Raw genomic sequence first — 16,655 nt, 5'->3', positions numbered from 1 at the left:
ATTTGGAAAGAAGGATAAGTGTAAAAATGAAAAATAGTTTGTGAAATGATACAGAATGATACATGTTTGTATTTGAAGGCCACCTTCCTTAAAAAGTCACATTTCTGGAGAACATATTTTATCTCCCATAAGAGTACTGTGTCTAGAGACCTGCTTTCAGCACCTGTCCACAGGTGCATCTGTGGGTGTGTCACTCTCAACACCCAGTGGCCGGGTCCGGGGCAGTCACCACCTTGTTCCACAGGCTGTCTCTGCCCCTTCCAATTTGTTCTCTCCATTAGCAGTCATCTTTGTAAACAGAAGTCTAAGATTTAGTGTTGTGCATATTTTTAAATGGCCTATTTTGATGGGGCTCTCTTTATTGTTTCAGGTTGAGTGCATTTGGGAACTTGATGCATAAAATTTGCATGACTCCTCACTCCTTTCTGTATCTGTCTTTGGATTCAAGCCAGCATGGCTCACACCACAAAGGTTAACGGCTGTGCCTCAGGTAACTCCATGTTCTGGAGTGTGTTTGTGTGTGTGTGTGTGTGTGTGTGTGTGTGTCTTTGCTCAAACTAATTTATTTCTTTTTTAATAATGGATAAATAATAAGTTGCCTAGATAACTAGGATTTCAAGCAATTTCTGTCCATTGAAGTTTTTTGTTGTTGTTTTGTTTAATCTCTTAGAGAATTTGCTTTTATCTTTAGAGTCTTTATGTACAAAAATCAGCTAGGTAAATTATTACCTAAGTCAATTCTATTGGAGTGTTGAAAGATAAATGTAAAATACTGAATGCTGATGCAAGAATAATGTACACTCCTCTTGCGCTTCTTTATGAGGTATTGAACGATGAAAGAGGAAATGAGTTTGAATGCTTAAAACCAGTTCCTAGTATCCACTCCCAAGCAGCTTTTGTTTATTTAAAGTAACTTTTCCAGAGGGGAATGTGCAGCAAACCAAATATATTATGAATCATAAAGACTTGTATTCTGATTATTGCTTTGGTTATATTAGAGACCTATAGAGTTTGCATATCTATTCCAATATTGCTTATATAAGATTTTGGAGAAATTTATAGAACAAATGCTGAGAAAAGCCTCCTAAGAGACAGTATATGACAGGAGATGACAACCTATCCAAAATGGTACTCTAAGTGTTCATTCCTCTTTTGAGCTATCTGCCAAATAGCAGAACGTGTGAGAGCAGTAATTGTGTATGTGGGAATTCTTGTGGAGTGCTTGAGTCCAAGGTCTTCACTCAGCTGGCTCTGAGCACTGGGTAATGGAGAGAATGTGGGATTGGAATCGGGAGACCCATCTCCTGCATTAACCATGAATTATGGGGCAGGACTGTTTCTCCATGTGTAAGACGTCAGTAAGTATATCCACCTGCAGGGTTAGAACCAATGGGAGCACCAGAAATGTGCACACAACTGCCGTGTAAGTTGTAAAACAACAGCAAAAGGAGGAGACCTCTGAATTGGGCCCACCCAGCCCGTGTGTGGCTTTCTGTTTCAGCCATCCCAGCTGCAAGTATCCTCTCTGGAAAGATGCTCTAGCTTGCCCCAAACCGAACCTAAATAAACTCAATTGTTTATTATGGAACAACTGATCTTACTCTGTTCATTCTTTTTCCTATCCTTTCTAGTGCTCAACTTCTCAGGACTATTACAGATTCTGCTCAGGACTGCTGTCATTAATAAAATATGAATGACAATACCTAACATTTAATGAACACTTAGTGTTACCATGGTGCCCAAGATGTTTTGCCTGCATTATCATATTTAATAGTCATAGTAATCCTAGGAGAGTATGCTGTTATCACCACTACCACCACTGTCATCCCTATATGATGGCACAGAAAAGCTCAGTAACTTACCTAAGTGAAGAAAGGAAAGTCAGGATTCTTACTTGTTTCTCTAGTCGAGTATTTGATAAGGGAAGAGATTGAAACATTGTGAAATTTCTTGAGAGTTGTGGGCGGGTTTCAGTCCCCCCGTGATGCTATGATCTCCCTTCCCTCTCCTGCCCTCAGTTCTTCTTACACACTCAGAGGAAGGAGGATCGAAGTTGTTGGTGCCTCGGAACGCTCTGGTATCTCTGGCAGAATCAATATATTCAAGGGTTTAGATACTTACCCCAAGTGACCCTAATTCCCTTTCCAACTTGACTTGTCCTGGAGTATCCCTTTTCCTTTGTTCCTGAAGTCTGATGATACACTTAAAACCTTTCTTCCTCACCTGGTGTCCTGCCTAACAGGTCTGGGGACTGAGTCTGAAAGTGAAGAAAAGCTCTCTGATTTGTGACTTCTGGGGTGTCAGGGTGTGAATTGTTATTGCACAAAGGTGCCTGGACAAGGCAAGGGAAGGTTTTTGTTTATTCTAATCACCATGACCTCTGTAAGCCTGTAAGCAAATCTGATTAGAGGCTTAGTCATACACAATTACTTTAATTTTATATATGCATATATGTGTATAAATATATGTGTGTATGTACATACACAGATACATATACATGTATACATTATGTATACATATACATACACATACATATATATGAAACTCATTAGAGAAAATTTTATAATACACAAGTTTAGTGTTTTCCAAAAAAATAAAGCAAGAATTACTGGTAATACCACCACCCCAAAATAAATGTTTTGCTCATTTTCCATATGGCCTTTAAAATTTTTTTCTTAATTTAACTTATTTATTTTTTAAATTTTTATTGGAGTATAGTTGATTTACAGTGTTGTTAGTTTCTGCTGTACGGCAGAGTGAATCAGTTATACATACACATATATCAACTCTTTTTTTAGATTCTTTTCCCATATAGGTCATTACAGAGTTCGAGTAGAGTTCCCTGTGCTCTACAATAGGTCCTTATTAGTTACCTATTTTATATCAATATACAGTAGTGTGTATATGTCAATCCCAATCTCCCAGTTTATCCCTCCCCAGCTTCCCCCTGGTAACCATAAGTTTGTTTTTTTATGTCCGTGACTCTATTTCTGTTTCGTAAATAAGTTCATTTGTACCATTTTTTTAGATTCCATATATAAGCGATATCATATGATATTTGTCTTTCTCTGTCTGACTTCACTCAGTATGACAATCTCTAGGTCCATCCATGTTGCTGCAAATGGCATTATTTGCTTCTTTAAATTTTATGCATTTTACATAGTGGAGATTATATTTATAAAAATCTTTATTTTACATTTTCTTTTCTCACTTTCTATTACAAAAGAGATACCTGCCCATTGTTAAAAAAAAAAAAAAGCCAAACTCAAACAATGCAAAAGTGTATGTGAGTTATAAATATACTTTTTGAAATATAATTAACATAAGAACATTTACAAACCCAGATTAAGATGGGATAAAGAGAGCTTTATGGCAGCTAATGAAGGCTGGTTACTGATCCTTCCCATGAGAAAAAGTTACATTATTGGGATAGTTTAGTAGAAGTTTTAAATGTGGAGTAAATTATATGGTTTTTTTTCATTTCCCCAAAATAAAGTGTAATATTAAATATGCTTTTTTAAACTGTACTTCCCCTAGATGTGTTATGCCCAAAAGGGGTCTCCCTCCCTACCCTTACCCCTGAAAAATCACTGCTTTGGGCTCTGTAGAACATGAGGAGAAATCCTGTGTGATGGTGGAGTCAGAGCACTGGCAAAAGAAACACTTTCCACGGTCTTAGGAATAAAGCAGATGCAAAAGAAGACAGATGAGAAAAGTACCACCTAGTTAAACTGTGCCCTTGGCTGCAAAACACACCTGAAGACTGATCATCCCATTGTCATGTCCCTGTTTAGAGTTTAAACTGGGTAAGGGACCATTCACAAGTCCTTTTATACTCTGACTTCCCCTTTGAGTCCTTCAGTTAGATTGGGTAAAAGGTACTGATTTTTTTTTTTTTTTGAAATATAGTTGATTTACAGTGTTGTGTTAATTTCTGCTGTATAGCAAAGTGATTCAGTTATATATACATTCTTTTTTCATATTCTTTTCCATTATGGTTTATCACAGGATTTTTAAAAAATATTTATTTATTTATTTTGGCTGTGCCGGGTCTTAGTTGCAGCATGCAGGATCTTCGTTGAGGCACGCGGGATCTTTAGTTGCGGTGTGCGGACTCCTTAGTTGCAGCATGCAGACTCTTAATTGCGGCATGTGGACTCTTAGTTGCGACATGCATGCAGGATCTAGTTTCCTGACCAGGGGTTGAACCCGGGCCCCCTGCATTGGGAGCGTGGAGTCTTACCCACTGAGCCACGAGGGAAGTCCCTATCACAAGATACTGAATATAGTTATCTGTGCTATTCTGTAGGACCTTGTTGTTTATCCATTCTATATATAATAGCTTACATCCGCTGACCCCAACCTCCCACTCCATCCCTCCCCCCACCCCCTCCCCTTATAAGAGCAGTTAGTTAATGCTGTAATTTGTAAATGTATTACTGTACATTTCAGAAATACAAAATATGTAAAGTTTATATAACAAGCACCCATGTACATACCATCACAGCTTAAGAAATAAACTTAACTAGTACATGGCAAATATTACTGAGCACCTACAATGTGCCAAAAATATCATTCTGGGCCCTGGGAATAGAACAGTGAACAAAACAGGCAAAAATCCCTGCTTTCAAGAATCTTACATTCTAGTGGAAGTTGAAGTCTCCTTGTGGACAGAGTATCCAGATAAAATAGAGGTCATTCTTATACTATAAAAGTATTCTTTGTTTATCTGAAATTGAAATTTAACTGGGTGTCCTGTATTCTTATTTGCTAAACCTGGCAACCTTACCTGTGAACCCCTTCCAGATTGCATCTTCCTTCTTACTGGCAGCCCCCTCATTATCAATTGTTTGTCATAGTTTTATCTCTTTTTCACCAGATCCTTTATCCTACTTCTATTGACTGGTCCAGTTTTGTTTTCATTAATTTAAAACATTTTATTATGGTATTACTAAGAGTACCCTAATGTCATTTGTTAATGTAATGACTTATGAACATCATAAATTGCTCATGGCTGACTGTTCTCTTTTTTTATAGCCAAGTAGTAAGTAAATGGGGGTCATTGGTTAGGTAAATTGCTGTATTTCTGAAGAATTTAGGGATAGGGACAGTCTGCTTTTCGCCAAGTTTTTGCATCATGTTGTAAACTGAGTGTACTGATCGATGCCTCTGTAAACACTAATTAATGTTGTAAAACTTTAATCAGAGCCTAGAATCTCTTTAGAAGCCAAATAACAAGTGGCTTATTTGTCAGATGAAGATAATAGTACCTGTCCTACCTTCTTCACAGGATTGTTGTGAATAAAAAAATAAAACAACAACCGTAAAAACACAATGTAAAGTGCTGGTCAGATGTCAGGAGAAATCACCATCCTTCTTGTTTTGCTATCTCTGTTATGAGTTCCTGATCTAATAAACACCGGCTCAGGTGCCATTGTGCCAGGCTCTGCCGGATGCTGTGATGCTAGGGAAAGAATTGAATTACTGTCCTTGGACAGTTAAATGAAATGGATAGATGAGCATTCGGGAGTGACTTTTTATGCTTGCCATCAACTATTTTTATTTCTGTGAATACTTGCCTTTGCTAGTTTATTACAGTTTTTCCCTCTCTTGCTGTTCTCTTTCACAGCCTAAATACATGTAAATTTTCCCAGACAGATGCATACTTACTCATTTAATATACTTATTGAACAACATTAAACATTTGGTTGTCATTTTAAATTAATATAATAACTTTCATAAAATCTTGTTACCCTGGTCAGTTATTTGGCTCCAGGTTTTTTCTCCATGCTTATCTTAAATTAGGTACAAAGGCCACTGATAAGACCTGGCCAATCAGAGAGAGCCAAAGACTCGTGGCCGAGCAGGCAGAAGGCTGCAGTGCAGTGCAGCCCACTCTCCGTTGTGTAAATATTTTTTCTGGGCAGGAGCATTTCTCAAACAGAACTCTGAGCCCACTGCGGTGAACCTGACAGCAGGGATTGCGTGCTGTTTGTCAAGTACAAGACCAATTTGCACTGACTGGTTTGGCTAGAGCCCACCTGGTGTTTTCTGAGACCATCAATGAAGAATGTCACAGAGCATGGCAGAGGTGGTGTGTTCATGGTGGTGAGTCTTCGACCTGACCTCTGTGTTTGTGTTACTCCAAAGACAGAGAGTAAGCTGATTAGAAACTGGGGCTGCTTTAATTCATGGGTACCCTTCTTGACCTTCCAGGGTCTCCTGGTGCAATCTGCAAGAGGATTAAATGAGTGTTCCTATTTGTACTTTGCGTTTTCCCCTAAGCGGTGTGTTCAGTGGTTATCAGAAGAGCTGAGAGGGTAACACAGAGTTGCCTAACATAAAAACATACATAAGAGCTAGCCAGGATTTTGATTTCTCCTGTTCAATCTCCCTTCCTTATTTTCAGATGGCAAAACACGACTTGCCACCATGGCTAAGCCAGAAGTTGAATATGGAAAGTAATTTTCCTTTGTTTGAGGCATTCTGTTGACATTAAAAATCAGAAGTATAGTGTCTGTGAAGATCCGATTAAACAGATCAAGGGTAAAGTATGTATTTAAGAAAACTACAAAAAAACCCCCACAAATAGAATGATTACAAATAACATGTCCTTCCTGCCAGGGGTTATTTTTTTTCTTCGTGTGAATTGTTTCATAGAGCCAAATTAACAAACGTATTCTAATACCATATATATATATATATATAAATTATATTTGTATATTTAGTATATCATGCAGCTTCATCCTGTTATTTGATGTATTTACTAATTGGATTTAATTAGATTATGCGTTTCAACTTCAAATGAAACTTCGTTGTTAGTTATTATTATTATTATTATTATTTTTTTTTTTTTTTTGCGGTACATGGGCCTCTCTCTGTTGTGGCCTCTCCCGTTGCGGAGCACAGGCTCCGGACGCGCAGGCTCAGCGGCCATGGCTCACGGGCCCAGCCTCTCCGCGGCATGTGGGATCTTCCCGGACCGGGGCACGAACCCGTGTCCCCTGCGTCGGCAGGCGGACTCTCAACCACTGCGCCACCAGGGAAGCCCCGTTGTTAGTTATTTGAAGGCTAACTTCACACTGAAGTTTATAAATGAAATAATTTATTTTCTTATAGTGGTGGTGTTTGGTAAGATAGTTATTTTTTTAAGTAAGAAGTATTTGCATTTGAATTTCATTACTGTTAAAATGCCAAGACCACCTACAAACAGGGACCCTGGGTTTTAGAGTCTTGCTTGTCTCGTTAATCAGAACCCCAGAATTTGTCCAGCCCCCAAAAGGCTCTGAAGAGTCCCTCCCTTGTCAGGGCTTGCCTGTTTTATAAACTTTCAAGGCTTTGGTTTTAAGCTGTAGCCAGCTTCGCCTTATAAGATTTTTGCTTCAAACCATGAGCGAGTCATAATGGGTTAAGCATCAGATTTCAGACAGGCGATTAGCTCTCCAGCTAAGCCGAGGAAGGATGACTTATCTCCCAGCAAGTACCAGCTGACCTGGGTGTAGGAAGGATAGAATCCAGGCTCTTGCTAGTCCTGAGTGCTGGGCAAAGTACCCTTCAGTTGTCGATTGCTGCCCTGATACACTGTGGGTGCCAACAAAAAAGAAAAAACACAAAATAAAAGCCCAACAGGGAGATTGGCTATGTTAAGAACTTGAGCTGTTGCTATCATTAGGAGACTGCATAGTGAGGCAAAGGATTACAACAGCCCTTCCTACAAGGACTTGAGTATTTTGTGCCCTGCTCACCCGCAGACTTCCCATCGTGAGTATTGACATTTGTTTCTGATTAAACACTTCCCCTCTTTCTGGAAGAACTTTGGGTGGGCTAGTTGAGCCCATTAGCTTCCTTCCTCCTGTGTCCCGGATAATTCCTGTTCATCTCCTTTGTGCAATTTCTGAGAAAGGTTTGAATGGGTTTGGAGGAAAATCAGTGACTAAAGCTCACAGTTTCTGCTTTGGGGACCTTTTCTATAAAAGGCTGTTTGATCTGGCATGAAAAATAGTTAGCATAGTTCTCAAATTCACAGAGATAATGAATTCTTGCTCTTTTCTGGCAACATATTTTAAAATGGCATTGAGTAGACTTCTCTAATAAAAACCTCAAATAAGACCCAACCAGGAAATCAGACTTGGCAAGATTCATTCATACAGTTGTAGAAGTTCTAAGTCAAAAAATAATCATGATTCTATCTTTCCTCCCTTGGCTGCCTTGTTAGATATTTTTGGAGTGTACTGTATTCCATGTGCTTTAGGGAAAGTATGTTCATGTTTTAGAGGCTAAAGCCTGGTTCTGCTTTTGGGTTGCAGTTCATTATGAAGCCTGAAAACAAGAGAAGTGTTTAAAATATGCAGCCACTTACATATATAGCATTAGTGATCTCAGCTGGCAGTTCTGTATGGACAAGTGATCTCACAGCTTAAAAATAACTATGTAACTATTTTGAGGATTTTTAAAAATAGTGAGTGACCAGATTTCTAATCCTAGTAGTTCTTGGAGCAAGCCATGGCTGAAAATTCAGATTGAATAATATTCTGTAATATTCAGAAGGCTTTTCTAACCAACAGAATGAAAAGCAGAACTACAGACATGAGGGAGAGCTGGACCAAGAGAAAAAATTATTGGATTCATGGGATTTGTTCTTATCCTGAAATTTAAATCTTTGTACTCTTAGTTTGTCTTGTTTGTGACAAGGCAGATTTGAGTGGTTCGTGACATTTCTACCAGCTGGATCAGAGCTTGTGGACTGGCTACATTTCATCATATAAACCTTTATTTAAAGGAGCTGGTGCTAGAGTAATAGTTTATGGAAGCAATTTGCTATTAATAGTCACAAGTACTAAATTTATTTTAGCTCCTTTTTCTGTGATTTTATTAATTGGAACAGTTCTCTCTCCAAGGGATCTTTTGCATTTTGGACATGATCTCTGTTGGATAGAATCAAGTGATAGTCATGGGATTTTCTGAATTTAGTCTCACAGTATCTGGTTTAGTTGATAAATTCCATCAGCTTTGCAAACATTGATTCAGCTTGTCCTGCCAAATTTCCCCTTCCCTGTCCACTTTCTGAGTGCCTTTTTCTTGCATCAACCATCTATTAGGCAAAGGCATTTCAAGTGCTTCTGTACAGCAGGCACATTTAAGAGTCTCCTGAAAGGGGACCTCTGTCGTGGCGCAGTGGTTAAGAATCCGCCTGCCAATGCAGGGGACACGGGTTCGAGCCCTGATCCGGGAAGATCCCGCATGCTGCGGAGCAACTAAGCCCGTGCGCCACAACTACTGAGCCTGCACTCTAGAGCCTGCGAGCCACAACTACTGAGCCTGCACACCACAACTACTGAGCCCGCGAGCCACAACTACTGAAGCGCACGCGTCTAGTGCCCGTGCTTTGCAACAAGAGAAGCCACCGCAATGAGAAGCCCGCGCACCGCAACGAAGAGTAGCCCCCGCTCGCCGCAACTAGAGAAAGCCCGCGCGCAGCAACGAACACCCAACACTGCCAAAAATAAAAAAAAGTTTCCTGAAAGAAAGGAGAATATGCCAAGATCAGAAATATAACAGAAGGAGAGAGAGGTGACATTTCTAATAATTCATAAGCCCAACTGCTTAATCTCTTTAAAACGTTAGTCACGTGCATCAGTTCTTACGTTCTTCTAACTAAAACAGAAAAAAGTTCACTCTTTCTCTGCTCTCAGTATCCCGCTCATGTAAGACAGCGTATCCACCAAGTGACGGCTGGTTTATTTCCTTTTCCCTAGCATTTCAGATTGATTGACTGGGATTTTTTATTCTAATCAGGGCCACCCCATGGCAGTGTTTTTTGAGGCAGCCCATTTGGCATGTTCCCTCCAACTGTGAGGACAAAGCCTGTTTTGTCTTCCCATGACCTGGCAGAGGAGGTAGAAGTACCTGCTGGCTTCATGCAGCATGTCCCCTAGCCAGTATTCCACCTCTTCAGGTGGTGAGTCAGCCCGATGGTATACTGACTTTTATAGCACAGCAGGGTGGAGACGTGGAAGTCCATAAGCCGGTCAGGGAGGAGGGAATGGTTTGCGTGTCAAACCATTCCAGCAATGCAGCTTACAGGAAAGAATTGCAAATTACTGAAGCCCTTTGCCGCCAGATTTTTCCATTAGCACCACACTTTACACAGCTTTCAAATCTGCCTCAGGGACAGCTGTTTGGCAACGTGAGGGGAAAAGGTCACGTCACATCATAAGCTCTGTGGTTGGTTACCTGTCAGCCTGTCCTATAAGGAATCTCGGCAGGCCCTGAGCAATGCCTTCTAAACGTTCATTCATCACACACACATACAAGGAGCTGTGGATTCTCCAAAAGGGGTGCTCGGAAATTATTTGGGAACTGGAAGACAGTGCTGGAACTTACACCACCTCAGGATACTGATTTTAAATGAAGAAATCCAAGACAGAAAAGCTTCCAGAAAGGTAAAGAGGGCTTAGAGCTGGGGGCTTTTCCTCTGGGACATTATCCCTTGGTTTTCTGTCCTCTGGACACTTTGATGATGAAAAAGTAGGCTTTCCAAATAGTGGTAAATTTAAGTGAGGGTATAGTTTTTGGACTACCAGAAAGAATGATACAAAACTCAGTAGAAATAATTCAGTTCAGTGAGTTCATTCATTCAGTAGCTCACTTTTAAAAGACTGCACAGAAATTTACTAGGCAGAGGGCACCTGTTTCCCTTCTTCTTGGAAGGACCAACCCTGAGTTTCTGTGAAAGTTGGTCTGTCTTTGCCTTATTCTCACTACTTTGTGATTTTGTTTTGTTAAGGATGGCTGGCAAGATTAAGAGTCATTGAGCTTTCTATACTTTTGTTATTTTCTCTGTCTCTCCAAACATTTTAGCTTTCATTAACTTTAATCTCTGTTTTCTGCTCTTTACTCTGAACCTTTGTTTTGGGCCTTATTTTGACAGAAATCATAGTCTATTTCTGTTTCTTCAGTCATAATGCCTGCAAAAATCACAGTTGGCCTTCCCAGTTCTCCATGGCTCCAGGTAGTAAGAGACCTGCTCTGTCCAAAGAGGTGTGAAAGAAGCAGGGGCTTCTCCACCATCCCAGCTGCTGCTCCCCACTCCTACCTGCCCTGTAGGCTTTGTGCAAAGCACTATTCTCTTTACTTGGATGTCTTTCCTGTATCTGTTTATATGAGCCCTTCTTATGCTTCAAGTCCTGCTTCCTCTCTTACCTCTTCCAACAAGTGTTCTCAGATACTCCCAGTGGGAATTCGCCCATTCCTCTTCTTTATTCCTGGAGAGCTTTGTATTCTATTAAATAGTTGCCATCACTTGCTTTTTTTTTTTTTTTTTTTTTTTGCGGTACGCAGGCCTCTCACTGTTGTGGCCTCTCCCGTTATGGACCACAGGCTCTGGACGCACAGGCTCAGCGGCCATGGCTCACGGGCCCAGCCGCTCCGCGGCATGTGGGATCTTCCCGGACCGGGGCACGAACCTGTGTCCCCTGCATTAGCAGGCGGACTCTCAACCACTGCGCCACCAGGGAAGCCCACCATCACTTGCTTTTATGTAAGAGTTGCAGTTGTGTGTCTCATTAATCTGTAATCTCTGAGGTCTTAAGAGGTAGGATTCATGTCATCTTCATCTTGGTATGCCTGTTGTGGCTTGTGTAGTACCCAGCATAGCCAACAGGCTCAGTGTTCAACCAGCAAATGTTTGCAGCCCACCTCCTTGGTGCTGCCTTAACACTGGGCATCTAATACAGAGCAAGACACAGGCACAGTGCCTGCTTAGGAATATGTGGGGTTGAATTGAGCCCTACCAGTTGCCAATCTTAAATTGTCATACTCTTGGCAATTTTCTCCCAGCCTGTTCACCTGGATATTTCCCCTGCATGAACAGGTGGCTTTCACTCTGTCACACATACTTGGATTCTTCCGTCTCGTACCTTACATCTTAAATGGAAGTTGTAGTATATACTTTCTCTCCATCACGTGCTCTAAGGTAGGCTTAAAATGGTGTTGTCTGTTAAATGCCTTGAGTTCCAGGGAGAGGAGACCAGGTAGGATGTGGTTATCCAGAGAGGGGTATTATTGGAGGCCATTTGGAAAGCTCTTTCTAGCTCCCATGGCCTCTTTGCTCCTTTCTCCGCTTGTTAACAATCCAAGCAGAGAGAGGTGGGGGAGCTCCAGTCACTTCCTCTTGCTTATTATCTGGTCTGGTTTGTTGGACTGGTTGAACCTGTGGATGAGAACCTGAGCTGGTAACCTCTAAGGTGGGAGTATGGCCATTGGTCTACCTTCCTTCTCACCCACAGTTTTTTGGGGAAGGTCTCTACAGATCTATCACCCCTTTTAGATGGGAGGAAATAAACTGTCCTTACTGCTTCATCATTTACAGCCTTTATAGTCTCTGTGGTAATCTCACTTAAAGTTTTAAATCCTTTAGTTTCATACCCCAATTCATTTTGTCATTTGGCTTTTTTAAATGTTGATTTCAAATCTCAGATGAAAATATATTGTGAGAAAGTCTTTAGTTTAAACTTAATGAAAGTAATAATCATAAGGCAACCCAGACCATAAAAAAAAAACCCAACACCTAGAAATTCAGTGTGACTCCAGTGTTAAACCTTAAATGTGTTTGGGGAAATGCACTTTGTTGAGTAAGGTTTGACAAAGACAGAGGATTCTTTTCTGGCCTTTTAAGATAGGCCCATCATCCATAGCATCCTCTTCCTAATTTCAGTTTCCCAGCTGGAATCTCACACCTCCGCTGGGGCACACCTTTTTGGTGTTGATTGTGGCCTCTCCTTGGAAACTCTCCCTGATGTTAAGTTTTAGGCGCAAATCCTTCTAATCCAGGCAGGTAAAGAGGAGTGTTCTTCCAGCACCCAACGCTGTCCACACCTAACAGGATGGAAAAGAACTGTAAGCCCTTGCTGGACCTGACCTGTCCTGTCCTTCTAATCCCCTTCAAGTCCTGTCAGCCTCCTTGGGCTATGAGGGAGGTGGGTAGAGAAGGAGCCCTGGTGGTGAGGAAGGGAACTGTGCCCACTTTTCTCCATCACTGCAGTTCCCTTAGACACCCAGGTTTTGGTGTCATATCCCATCACAAGTCTGAGAGGAGAGGATGGGTAACATAGCGTGGTAAGGTATTTGAATTCTTTAAGGGTTGAGGGGAAGTCTCAACGCAGGTCCTTCATAAGCATGACAGCAGAGCATCTTGCTTTCAACCTGTCTCTTTTTAGGATGATGACTTACAGGTAGGGTTTTTGCTATTAAGATTACCTGCAAGAGGAATGGTGGTAGGGATCCTAGGCTGTTGTTTTGGTTGTTGTCTTTGTCTTCAATTTGTTTCAACAAGGACTCTAGCAATTTTACATGAAAAGAAAAAAAAAGTTGGCCACCTGGAAAATGGGAAAAGGAAAGGGATGGAAACAGGAATGAAATTGGATCCCAAATGGATACCATTAAGTCCTTGCTTGGTGTCATACTGAGTCCTGGGAGCATGTTCAGTTTGACCAACCAAGGTTTTGTTTTAATTTGAATTAATTGCCAAGATTTTTTACATTAATTTCATATAAAAATACCAATTTCTAAAAAAAAAAATACCAATTTCTGCAGCTTATCTTGAAAAGTCAGAAGATCTGCATCACTGGATGTGTACTTCCACAGGGCCACAGTCATCTGGAGAGGACAGGTGCCCTCTGGTTGCTCCCAAATCCGTCTGAACCCCTGCCTTTCCATCATTAACCTGGACTCTGAAGGTAGTTGAACTTGTGATCTGAACCTTGAGGCTGCTTGAATTGCTTAAGGGGCTGCCCCTAGTTTGGCTGTCAGCTTCCTTTAAGCCAAGATGAAGAATACACTTAGGAGTTGCAGAGTTTGCTTGGTTTAGAGCTGAGGTTCTCATCCCTGGCTGTGGCAGAGACTCATCTGGGAAGCTTCTAAAGATGCTGATGCCCCTGTCCCCACCACAAGAGATTCTGATTAATTGGGGTGGGGATGGGGGGACGAGTCAGCAGAACTGTGGCTACTGATATGCCTGGTTGCCATCTCAAAGTCCTGCAGCCACCGTCCAGGGAAGAAGGACCGTTGGGGCACTGTCTGCCAGCCTGGTGTCACAGAAGCCTTTGCCTACAGCCCATTTCCCCTCTCACAAGGAGTCACCTTTCCTGGCTACTCCCCACCTATCTGAGGAAAGGTCTTGAGCACATCTTCATCCTCCCAGATCTCATTTGGTGGCTTCTTCTGTACATAAATTAAAGAGTAGAGGCAGAGAGGTGTGTCTTTCTCCCGACAGTGGGAACCGTTGTGACTGACACTCTCCAGTCAGAAGAAGCTCCTATTTTTAATTCTTCTCCCATCCTAAACTTTTGTCATCCTTGATAAAGGACTAGACATTTACTTGCATACAGTGACATTTTCTGTTAGACCTTGCCTTCATAGAAGCACACAGACAAAATAATGACCTTCAGCCTTTTTGTAGAATAAACTATATTCGTATTTATAAAATTAAATTTAGCAGAATTTTTTTCCAGGATTAAGGAACACTACATTCAGTTGCTTTCCTCAGTTTAATTCTTAAGAACAAGTCTTTTGATATTGATACTTAGTTTGGAATATAATAATGTGACAGAATTTTCTCAGAAGTACAGAGGAGAAAATTTCTCTCTTAAAAGCAAATGATAAAACAAGCCTAAGGAAATTTTTTGAATGATGGATGTTTTCTAAAACTGGATTGTGGGGATGGATGCACAACGGTATACATTAACTAACACTCATCAAACTGTATACTTAAAATGGGTGAATTTTATGGTACATCAATATCTCAAAAAAGTTTTTCTTAAGTCCAAAAACAAGGAAAAAATTGATCTAACTCAAATCTCTTATCTAATGTGGTGTCGTTGGGTAAAATCACTTAGAAGTTTTTGGATCCTATATTTCAAAGTATCTGGCACTTGAAGCTTTGTTCTTTATTAGTTTGTTATTTCTCTTTGAATCAGTTTATTTGGCGTAAAACAAGCCCAAATGAATTCCACGTCATCTTAAAAACTGATCTTTGTAGCTTCACGCAGGAAAATGTCTGTTTCAAAGATAGTCACTTTTAAAGCACTCAGCCACCAGGTGTGGAGCCAAGGATGGAATGAGAACGTAAGTGGAGTGAGGTAGGGTGTGTGTCAGCACTAAGGTGGACCAGTTAGATCTCTGCAAATCCAGGGGTTCTTGTAAAACTCTGCCTCTCTCCACATAGCTGTCCCGTTTTGAATTTTACAAAACAGACCATTTAGAGTCATCCTTAATCTTTGTTAATCTCTGTTTTACTGTTTAGACCTAGCTTTTCTTACTTGCCCTGTAGAAGAGTTCAATTAAACTTTATTCCACTAGAGTCAGTCACATTTACCCAATATACTTAGGCACAAGTGAAGAACAGATTTAAAAGAACCCTTTTTTCCCTCTTTTTTTTTGGTGGTGAATTTAAACCATTAGAGGGACATCTCATTCTTAGTAAACGTTTAAAACAGAAACAAAATGTCACTCAAAAATGTTTTCCCCCTAAAACAGAATGCACTTGTTTGGGAACTCATTCTGTGTCTTTGAAAGTCACATGATCTAATTGGAATAAAATGTTTAAGGAACTATGAAAAAAAAAAACGGTTTGGGTCTGTGGTTTACAAATGGGAGTGTTTTTAGCCTTTAAATTACATGTTGCATTAAATAAGAATAAACCAAGAAAAGAAATCACTCGCCTCAAGCCCAGCCTGGGTTCAGCATAACACTGAATCATTTCCTTCATAGAACAGCCCTGCGCTATGGCTCAGATTGTGACAGGGAGCTTTTCTCAGCACTGGAGGGTTTGGGGGAGGGACTAAATCAGCAGGAAGAATAAGGACACATTTGCCGCCTTTCAGTCTGTGTTCTTCCTAGAATTAGCAGATTTATAGCTGTATTTCTAGGTTAGCATTTCATGTGCCTGAAGGATACGAGCATAGTTTGTTTGAAAAATTGGAAGGGGCATGGGAGAGGTCTGTCTTTACCTCTGGGTTAAGATCCTTGCTGGCAGTTTCGTTCATTGGTAGTTTTTGCTGTCTCACTGACGCCGAGACTCCTGGAATTAAACCCCGTGGCCAGCAGGCTGTTAGTTGGTCAGGAAATTCCAAATGGGTATAAATAAATGCTCTGCAGCAGCTCCTGGGCTCTTTGCCTGCTAACATGTGCAGGCCCTTTAATGCTGAGGGAAGTGGGCCTGAGACTTGGCTTCCTGCTTGCTGAAAATTACAGTTATTTTGTTTCTGGGTGGGTAAGTAAGAAAGCCCAAAAAAAGAAAAATAGAGGAGTGTGTGACGTTTGGATGGGGGTTGGTGAAATATAAACTCAAGCTCTGTATGTTATAAAAAATATTTGCTTTTCTTACAGGCTGGAAAGAATAACTCAGTCCTGGATTTTTGGTTCAGTGACAGTTTCGGCTTTAGCCCGTGGCTCTAACATAAAGGTGTCATTGTCGTGGGAGTGAGAGGTTGTATGTATATGTTAAGGTCTGAGTTTTTGAGTTTATGGCTTACTTAAATCCCAGAATTTCCTTTCTTGTTGGTAAATCCATTTTTGGTCATTTGTTTTCAGCTCTGTTTTTCTAATAGGGAGCTGCTCAGTGTGCCTTAAAGCCCGTTTCTTTTTCTTATGTAAAT

The 16,655-nt window shown here is 40.7% G+C and overlaps 1 protein-coding gene across 4 annotated transcripts in view; it reads left to right on the top strand.

The window, feature by feature from the left end:
• Nucleotides 1–453: 453 nt before the first annotated feature.
• KANK1 (KN motif and ankyrin repeat domains 1) overlaps nucleotides 454–16,655 on the top strand; it is a gene marked incomplete at both ends in the record, with an annotated part of 58,028 nt that continues 41,826 nt past the window's right edge. For 3 of the 4 annotated variants that reach the window (XM_079706273.1, XM_079706271.1, XM_079706272.1), the window contains one exon: nucleotides 454–490. In XM_079706273.1, coding sequence (XP_079562399.1) covers nucleotides 454–490 — 37 coding nt within the window. Of the gene's footprint in view, nucleotides 509–16,655 lie in introns of all 4 variants that reach the window. The other variant, XM_079706270.1, reaches the window with a different exon arrangement.

The sequence above is a fragment of the Hyperoodon ampullatus genome (genome assembly GCF_949752795.1).
Source record: "Hyperoodon ampullatus genome assembly, chromosome: 6".
Lineage (NCBI taxonomy): Eukaryota > Metazoa > Chordata > Mammalia > Artiodactyla > Ziphiidae > Hyperoodon > Hyperoodon ampullatus.
This window is presented reverse-complemented; position numbering and strand designations above follow the sequence as displayed.